We start from the raw sequence: 10,395 nt of genomic DNA, 5'->3' as shown, positions 1-10,395 counted from the left end.
ATCATTTATTCTCACAATCTAAGAAAATCTGGAGATGATTGTGTTACTATGACTTGTGTTACTATATCTCAGCACAAGTCTCTCTTTGCCCTTCTCTCTATCATTAAATACCAACTAGTTGAGAATTCCCATTGGAATTATCTAAATAGAATACATATTGACAATATCATTTTCCATAGAGTGGTAAATATTCTTCTCCTTTTAACTGATGCTTCCCTGCATCTGCAGAATCATATAAATTTCTACCTAGAACTTTATGTTTCCTTCATGCTATATTGAAGGCAGTTCTTTGAATACATTATGACAAGTCATATTTGTATCAGATATACAATTGCCTGTATCTTCAATAAATGATCCACTCTCCTTACATGAACATAGCTAACTAGATATTTCACATTTCTCACTATTCCTAAGTTTGAAATCAGGTGTCATTTATATAAGGAAGATATATCCTTCATTTCTGCTCCCATAGATCCCATTATTTCTACTACTTATACCTGTCATCACCATATTGTAGTCAATTATTTTTTACTATCACTCAATGGATCATTTAACTGGTTTTCCTTAAAAAAAAATTATTGACATACAGCATACCATTTTGTCCCACAGTTTCCTCCTGCTCATAAGCTTAAATTTATTTTTAAGCCTTTTTTTTCCAGCTGTGCCTGAGGCATGTGGAATATCTAGTTCACAGTGGAGGGATCAAACCCATGTCACAGCATTGGAAATGCCAGATCCTTAAACCATTGAGCTACCAGGGAAGATTTGATAGAACTTCACAAATTAAGACCATTGCTACTGGCAACTTAATTGGTCAATAGACATGATCAGTACTTTAGAAGTCACCCCTGTGCTCCCTTTCATTCTCTATCACCTGCAAAGTAACCCTTTTTAGATTTTCTGATAGCATATATTCATTATGCCATTCAAATTGTTTTGTTAGGATTTCCCGTCGTTGCTCAGGGGTTAACAAATCTGACTAGGAACCATGTGGGTTAAGGCCTCACTCAGTGGGTTAAGGATCTGGCATTCCCATGAGCTGTGATATAGGTCGCAGATTAAGCTCAGATCCTGCATTGCTGTGGCTGTGACGTAGGCTGGCGGCTACAGCCCTGATTAGACTTGGGTACCTCCATATGCCTTGGACGTAGCCCTAGAAAAGAACCAAATAACTAACTAAATAAACACAAACAAAAAATTATTTTGTTAGATCATGTGCCTTTTTGTGTGTTTGGCTTCTTTTCTTTAACATTATATCTATTAATATTTCTGTGCATCTTCAGATTATTAATTGACATTGTTGCAGGATACTCCATTTCGTAGCCATTATTTTTGTTAATGGGAATATGTGAATACTTTAGTGTTTAATGATTACAAATGCCACAGCTATGAATGTTTTTAAAGATGTATTTTCTTGACTTTATGGAAAAATGTCTCTAGAAGTAACAGAGAATAGAAGTTCTAAGTCATTGGGCATACATTTTATCTTTTTTTCCTGTTATTAGGTAATGTGCACATATATATAACACATATGTAATCATGTGCATATACACATATGCACATGTACAAGATGCACAAAATGTTGGTTTGATATACATTTGATATACACCTTTAAATGTTAGCCATCAGTGGATTTTTCTTTTTTCTTTCATATAACCAGAACTTGTTTACTATTTTGTTCTGTCTTTAAAATATTTGCTTCTCAAATCATGTCCTAAGTATTCAAAACTCATTTTAATTCCATGTAATTGTTGGAATAAGCTTGTAAATTTTCCCAACAAAAATGTAGGGTATTGAGTATGATTGCTTACTATTTGCATGATAATTCATAAAGGAAAAAAATGTTTTTTACTTATTTTTTCTCGATGAATTTTATTTCATTTATAATTGTACAATGACAACCAATTTTATTGCATTTCCATCCCAAACCCCCAGTGCATCCCTCCATTCCCAACTTATCTCCTTTAGAAACCATAAATTTTTCAGTCTGTGATTAAGTATCTGTTCTGCAACAAAGTCCATTGTGTCTTTTTATAGATTCCACTTGTAAGTGATAGCATATGACATTGGTGTCTCACAGTCTGGTTAACTTCACATAGCATGATAATTTTTAGGTCTGTCCATGTTGCTGCAAATGCTGTTATTTCTTTCCTTTTAATGGCTGAGTAATATTCCATATATGTACCACTTCTTCTTTATCTACTCCTCTATCAATGGACATTTAGGTTGTTTCCATGTCTTGGCTATTGTATATAGTGCTGCAATGAACACTGGAGTACATGTATCTTTTCAAGTCATGGTTTTCTCTGGATAGATGCCCAGGAGTGGGATTGCTGGATCAAATGGTAATTTTATCTTTAGATTTCTGAGAAATCTCCATACTGTTTTCCACAGTGGTTACACCGATTTACATTCCCACCAACAGTGTAATGGGGTTCCTTTTTCTCCTCACCCTCTCCAGCATTTATTGTTTGTAGACTTTTTGATGATGACCATTCAGGCCATAATATTTTTTTATTTTGACTTTTATTATTGAAACATATATCACTCTATATATGTTTTAGAAAAATTAGAAACTCATTAATCCTCTATTAAATCAGTATGGTAATGTTTTTCTTTTACAATTTCATGGATATTTTCAAGAAATTTTATGAAACTCTTTGTCACCTGAATTTTTGATTTGGAGGACACTGAATAGGACTTCATTTTCAAGAAAATTAAATGTGACTATCCATTGAGTTGTGTGATTTTATGAATACTTCAATGTGATTTAACACAGAAATTTTAAATAAATTTTAAAAATATAATAAAAACTTCATGATTTTATTTAAATTCCATATCTTTTTTTCTTCTTTTAAAACAATCCAAATGCTATCACTCCATGCCATACTTGATTTGGTAGTGTCTTCTGGGGAGGTATGTGGCACTCAACACACAACTCTGTGCAATGTATTCTTGGGGAGTACAGAGGTATTTCACAATCAATTCATTCTCTGGGACTGCTGGAGTCTGGTGGTCTGTGAGGGACTTGCTCTGTTCTGCTCTGACTCAAAAAATAATTGTATTGGCCTGTTCACACATAGGTACTATGTCAGGAAGATGGCGGAACAGCAGATTACAGACTGTATCCCATCACAGAAAATTGATATAAATAACCATGCGTGCACAAAGAGATCTTCACAAAAGCTCTGGATTCCAGATGAGTGATTATTGCACCCAAGTGGAACACAGAAATGGGAAAATATACATACATTGAAGTAAGTAGGAAGAGGAATTTTTATACTACCTGATCACTCCTTCCCCAATACCATTAAGCACATGGAAGAGAGAAATTTTATCTTCTTTAATGTTCTCTCAGGGAGAAAAGAAAGTCAAGTGAGCATCTGATTTTAATATAGACAAAAACATTAAGCCCACTCATTCATGGAACCTATGAGAAAATCTTCCCTTGATACCTGCATTCTGGCTTGCTCAAAATCTCTTGCTGGACTTATTGTTGAAAAGCTTTCCCTGTCAAATCTAGTCTATAAAAACTGAAAATAGTGACTACTCCTTCAATTTATTAAGTACCAAGTCAAGACTACCAGTTTTATGGAGGTCAGAAGGACAGGACATTACTAAACCAAAAATAAAGCAGAAGATTGGACATAGTTCACATCTACGAACCCCAAACTCCCATCCATCCCACTTTCTCCCTCTTACCCCCAGCAAACACAATTCTGATCTCCCTGTCCATGATCTGTTTCTGTCTTGTTGATAAGATTGTTTCTGCCATGTATTAGATTCTACATGTAAGTAATATCATTTGCTATTTATCTTTCTCTTTCTGACTTAACTTCACTCAGTATGAGAATCTCTAGTCGCATCTGTGTTTTGCTGCAGATCACATTATTCTTTCCTTTTTATGGCTGAGTAGTATTCCATTGTATGTATGTACCACATCTTCTTAATCCATTCATCTTTTGATGGATATTTGGGCAGTTTCCATGTCTTGGATATTGTGAATAGTGCTTCAGTGACAATAGAGGTGAATGTATCTTCTCTTAGGTAGAATATGATGGAAGATGGTATGAGAAAAATATGTATACATGTGTGTGTGACTGGATCATAATGCTGTAAATCAAAAATTAACACAGAACTGTAAATCAGGTATAATAAAAAATAATGTAATATCAATGCTTGAGCAGTCAAAAATCAAAAACATTCAACCCTAAAGAAATGGAGATCTAAATCTGACTTACAGACAATTCATAATATTTAATCTTGAAGAAGCTTAATGAGCTAAAAAAGAACACAGGCAATTAAACAAAATAAGAAGAACAGTATTTGAACAAAATGAGAAGTTCAAAAATAGTTTTAAGGAGTTCCCATCATAGCTCAGCAGGAATGGAGGTTTGATCCCTGGCTTCACTCAATGGTTAAGAATCTGGCATTGATGTGAGCTGTGGTGTAGGTCACAGATGCAGCTTGGATCCTGCACTGCTGCAGCTGTGGCATAGGCTGGCTGCTGCAGCTCCAATTTTACACCATCTTGGGAATTTCTATATGCTGCAGGTGCAACCCCTCCCACCCAAAAAAGTTTTAAACCATATGAAATGAAGAAATTCTAGAACTGAAGAAAATAGTGACTAAATTGAAAAAAAATCAATAAAGACTGACAGGAGACATAACCCAAAGAAAGAATTAAAGACAGATTATTTTAAATTTTCAAGTCAGATAAGAACAAAAATAATATAGAATAAAAATGGGTTTAAAAAGCCTACAGAAATTATAGCATTTCATAAGCAACCAATGTATGAATTATGGGACTACCAGAAGGAGCAGAGAAAGAGAAAGGGGGCAGGAAGCATATTAAAGTAATAATGAAAAAGCCTCCCATATCTGGGGAAAGAAATGAACATTTAGATATGTGAAGCCCAAGAACTCAAACTAAATTAACTTAAAGAAGTCTTCACTGAGACACATTATAATTAAAAAATCACATATATTCAAAAATCCTTTTTTTAAGTGTAAACTCATTATTATCCTTTCCAAGTAAAAATTGTAGATAGTTCACTTACTTTAAACTATGAAAAATATAAGAACATTTATGGTATCATTTACAATAAAAATACTTTGTTGAATATTTTCTAAATATAATTGCACCAAAGTATTATTATCATTTTATTATTAGTTTAACAAGTGAAATTTGTTCTATAATTTTATATTTTTCCCAACAGAATGAAAATAATTAAAATATGCAGTATCTAAAGTCATTAAAAGATAACTCCCATATGTGTAATACTTAATAATTTATGCATATATATTTTTACTAAATTGACCACTTTACACTTAATTTATTAAATTTTTGGTCAATATATTCAAAACTGGGAACGAAATATCTGTAGATAGATCATCACTGTGCAATTACTGAACTACAATATAAAACATATGTAATCTAAAAAACTTAGAGACATAATAATATTGGAAGAATAGGAGTAGATATATTTGTTTATTTCACCATTTGATCTTTAAGTCACTTGTGGAAACATCTAATTAAGTTATAAGAGCTCCTTCCCCAAATTTGGCATATGGCCATCCTAGTCTTGTTAACCTACATTCCAAGTCTCGGTGGAAATTTCTAAGTTAATAGAAAAAAAAAAAATTTTTAGGCTGAATAGCCAGATAAAAAGGGCCTAGATTCATTGTTGTTCCTGAGTTTCTATGATGTATTTAAGATATCAATTGCAGAGATGAAATATTAATATGTAATCTTGTTTGGATAAGTTTCAAAGACATTTATTCAGAAAACAACTTTGTTTATGTGTGATGGTTGGACTGCTGTCTGCTAATGAAGCCAGGAAGTGTGTGAAAATTCAGAGATAACAAAAGGTACTAACACTAATTGTAATTTTATGTTTAAATATAGTGGAGAAGGAGCTCATCAACAAGTGCTTAAAGAGTAGTTTATATAGATTTAAGTATTTCTGTGTATTATAAGGAATGAATATATCCAGGCACCTCATTAGCCCAGGAACTCCAAAATGAAAAATTTATTAGACTGAGATTGGCTTAAATAAGAGATATAAATATTTTATATTAAAATATTTGTCCTTAAGAATAAAAAAAGTAGATGGGCTGCTCAAGCACTTATTCACAGTTATGTCACAATGTTGTCATTCTAGATAGTGAGAAAACAAAATAAAAAACAATTCTTAATATAAAAATGTATTTCTTTTTATTTTAATTTTTTAAAAATTAAACTATAATTGATTTATGTTTCTTCAATTTTCCTTGTACAGCAAAGTGAGACAGTCATACATATATGTACATTCCTTTTTTTATACTATCTTAAATTTATGCATGATCGGTCAATTTTTAGGAACCATGATTGACTTCATAGAGCTAATGCATTCAAAGTCCTAACAGTAAAACTGACCCAGTAACACAGTAACCCATCCTATACACAAAAGGCATGTCAGGATGGGGAAGACCGAGAATTTTAGGACATTTCAGGAAACTTAAGAAGAAAGGAGGTGATACATATTTCTGTGAAAACTAGTAGAGAGCATATTGTGCTTTAGAGACTTTAGAGAGTAAATATATTTCCTTCCTATAACGCTTTCAGCAAAGCTAATTGAAAAGGCTTCTTGGGTGAATCTACTCTATCACTGCACCTCTGAAAATAATCACACCAGCTTTATTTTGTAATCAAGAATGACTTTTGAGAGTAGTTTGATCAGAAGTGGGTAGATTTTAAAGTACAAAAATCTGTGATTCAGTGTAATAATCTGCATTGTCTAGGTTCTAGAGCACACTCTTCCATGTTTTTTCAACTTTAGCACCAAGCCACTGTGCAACCCTGAATAATTCAACTCATGTCATTATGATTCAGTTTTTATCTTTTTTAACAATAAAACTATAGTTTTTAAAACTCTATGTTCTATAAAATGTATGAATCAGGAGTTCCCGTCGTGGCGCAGTGGTTAACGAATCCGACTAGGAACCATGAGGTTGAGGGTTCGATCCCTGCCCTTGCTCAGTGGGTTAACGATCCGGTGTTGCCCTGAGCTGTGGTGTAGGTTGCAGACGCGGCTCGGATCCCGCGTTGCTGTGGCTCTGGCGTAGGCCGGTGGCTACAGCTCTGATTCGACCCCTAGCCTGGGAACCTCCATATGCCGAGGGAGCGGCCCAAGAAATAGCAACAACAACAACAAAAGACAAAAGACAAAAAAAAAGTATGAATCAGTAAAATTAAGCTTTTTTCAGTATTTTATTTTCAACTCAAAATATAAACATAGGAAAAAAGAAGTCTGAAATGAAGTTGATGAATATTGACTTCAAGAGATGGTTATATGTAACTAATTTTGAAATTTTGGCAGCATTTGGATGGTTTTATTCATCATATAGAATATATGTAGCTGCAGTCTAAATTGAACAGCAGATAATATGGTTGGTCCTTGCAAGTGAATTCTCTTAGGTAGGAACAATTTTGTATTGAGAGTGAAACATAAATTGGATTACATTTGGAGACTTTGGGAGACCATTTTATAATATAGTATGTGTGCTTATTGTGAAGTCAAGTGAAAATGTGTTAAAATCATTTTACATGTAACAGAATATTAAAAATGAGTAAGCTGCAAACACCAAAATAACTTTATATGTGTTTTAAGAATCATTATTTTTTTTTTGTCTTTTTGTCCTTTTAGGACTTTACCAGTGGCATATGGAGGTTCCCAGGCTAGGAGTCTAATCAGAGCTACAATTAAGAAACATTCTTAAAACATACATTCTTGACCTCCTACCACATATATAGAATCCCAATTTTAATGACTTAATTTTGTATGCGTGTGCATGTGTGTGACCCATTATTTTATTTATTTATTTATTTATTTATTTATTTATTTATTTATTTATTTTTGTCTTTTTGAGGCTGCACCCATTACATCATGGGACCACTTATACTATTTGAGAGACCTTGAGCAGATTCATGAAATCTACAAGCAGTGAGGTTTATAGATATCCAGGCATAGGTTCCACATTAAGTGAACCATTCAGAAATTCACTGAGGATGCAGACTATTATAACTTGGTTTAAATAACAATTGACCATAAAGGTTTCATTTTAGATTTCATGAAGAATGAGTCAAATAATGTGTGAGTTCCCCGTCGTGACGCAGTGGTTAACAAATCCAACTAGGAACCATGAGGTTGCAGGTTCGATCCCTGGCCTTGCTCAGTGGGTTAAGAATCCTGCGTTGCCGTGAGCTGTGGTGTAGGTTGCAGATGCAGCTCAGATCCCTGCGTTGCTGTGGCTCTGGCATAGGCCGGGGCTACAGCTCCGATTGGACCCCTAGCTTGGGAACCTCCATATGCCGCAGGAAGCGACCCAAGAATTGGCAAAAAAGACAAAAAAAAAAAACTTTAAGAGATTTCGTGGATAATACTTAGCCTTCAAATATTTGCATTTTCAAATTTTAATCTCTGGCTTAAAAAGCAAGGTAACTTTTTAAATTGATAAGTTCATCTTTTAAGAGCTATAACACTTTTAAAAAATACACATTACTTAAATAAAAATATAATTTATAGTTTTATACTTAACTCACTTGCCTTTCTATCTGCTCTTAGGAAGAATAATATGAATGACTCATGGAAAATTATAATGAAACATCAACTGATTTCATCTTATTGGGGTTGTTTCCCCCTTCAAGAATTGGCCTGTTTCTTTTTATTCTCATTGTTCTCATTTTTCTAGTGGCTCTATTTGGAAACCTTTTCATGATCCTTCTCATCTTTCTGGACATCCATCTTCACACACCCATGTATTATCTACTTAGTCAGCTCTCTTTCATTGACCTAAACTACATCTCCACTATTGTCCCCAAAATGGCCTACAATTTCCTGTTTGGAAACAGGTCCATTTCCTTCATTGGATGTGGGGTTCAGAGCTTCTTCTTCTTGACTTTAGGAGGTGCAGAAACATTGCTCTTGACATCAATGTCTTATGATCGTTATGTAGCCATTTGCTTTCCTCTTCACTATCCCATCAGAATCAGCAGAAGACTGTGTGTGTTGATGATAATAGGATCTTGGATAATGGGCTCTATCAATTCCTGTGCCCATACCATATATGCTCTCCACATCCCTTATTGCCGATCCAGGGCCATCAATCATTTCTTCTGTGATGTCCCAGCCATGTTGACTCTGGCGTGCATGGACACCTGGATTTATGAGTACACAGTGTTTGTGAGCACCACTCTATTCCTTTTGTTACCTTTCATTGTTATCTTATGTTCCTATGGCCATGTTCTCCTTGCTGTCCATCGCATGCAGTCAGTGGAAGGAAGGAAGAAAGCTTATGCAACATGCAGCACCCACCTCACTGTGGTGACTTTCTACTATGTGCCATTTGCTTACACTTATCTACGCCCAAGATCCCTTCGATCTCCAGTAGAAGACAAGGTTCTGGCTGTGTTCTACACCATGCTGACCCCAATGCTGAACCCTGTTATCTATAGCCTGAGAAACAAGGAAGTAATGGGGGCCCTGAGAAGATTAATTCAGAGAATTAGCTCAGTGAAAATGTAGGCAAACTTTTTGGTAAGAATTAGTTCTTGAGTATAAATCCTGTCATCAGTGTACAGTAATTTAAAACATTATTTTATTATTAAATTTAAGAAGTAAAAATTAATCTGTAGAAGAAAATCATCCATGTCTAGAAAATATTTTCTTTTAAATATATATATTTAAAGCTTTATTCTTTTTCTGTAGTGTATTTTCACCCATTAATTACAAATGCATTTCTCTTTTGCTGATATGTTGTCAAGGAACATGTTTCTTTGTCAATGTAGTAATGAAACTGGGATCTGTCTAAATGAAGTTTTCATTCAGTATGAGTTCCATTATTTTCAATTTATTTTCTTATATGTTTTAAACAAAAAAGTGATGTTTTCTGAACATCTAGATCAAATTAAAAGTAAGAAGACCCCACATTCTTCTCATAGTAGACTCATAATTTGTTGGAAAAAATTACTCTTTTTAATTTTGGGAACTTATGTTTGAGATCTTTAGCTGCAAGTTCATCTGTGATTCTGAAGTGCGTATCCCATATTTATTTTAGAGTGCTGAATCCTAGACATCTGATTTAATATCAGCTATATCCGAGGAGCAATAAGAACTCAGAAGTAACAACAGAGATCAAGTCATTTGTGAAGTGATTTATAAGATGAGTGGGTCAAAATTTAATCTAATTATTGAGGATTAGAAATATCAAAACACTGATGCAAACACTCCCCATTCTTAGAAAATACTCAGTTTATTTCCAAGCAGTCACTACAGCTCTAGTATTAGATAACGCATCTCAGATGAGATTTTATTCTCACTCACTGTATTTCATTGTTCTGCTGCAATGTGTTGG

At 34.0% G+C, this 10,395-nt stretch overlaps 1 protein-coding gene across 1 annotated transcript; it reads left to right on the top strand.

Moving 5' to 3' along the window:
* Positions 1–8,627: 8,627 nt before the first annotated feature.
* LOC125124198 (olfactory receptor 2L3-like) lies at positions 8,628–9,566 on the top strand. The gene has a single exon (XM_047774346.1). It carries the CDS (start codon positions 8,628–8,630, stop codon positions 9,564–9,566), a length of 939 nt encoding a protein of 312 aa, XP_047630302.1.
* The last annotated feature ends 829 nt before the right edge of the window (positions 9,567–10,395 follow it).

Source organism: Phacochoerus africanus, chromosome 4 (genome assembly GCF_016906955.1).
Source record: "Phacochoerus africanus isolate WHEZ1 chromosome 4, ROS_Pafr_v1, whole genome shotgun sequence".
Classification (NCBI taxonomy): Eukaryota; Metazoa; Chordata; class Mammalia; order Artiodactyla; family Suidae; genus Phacochoerus; species Phacochoerus africanus.
The sequence above is the reverse complement of the archived record's forward strand: the minus strand, read 5'-3'. Positions and strand labels throughout refer to the sequence as shown.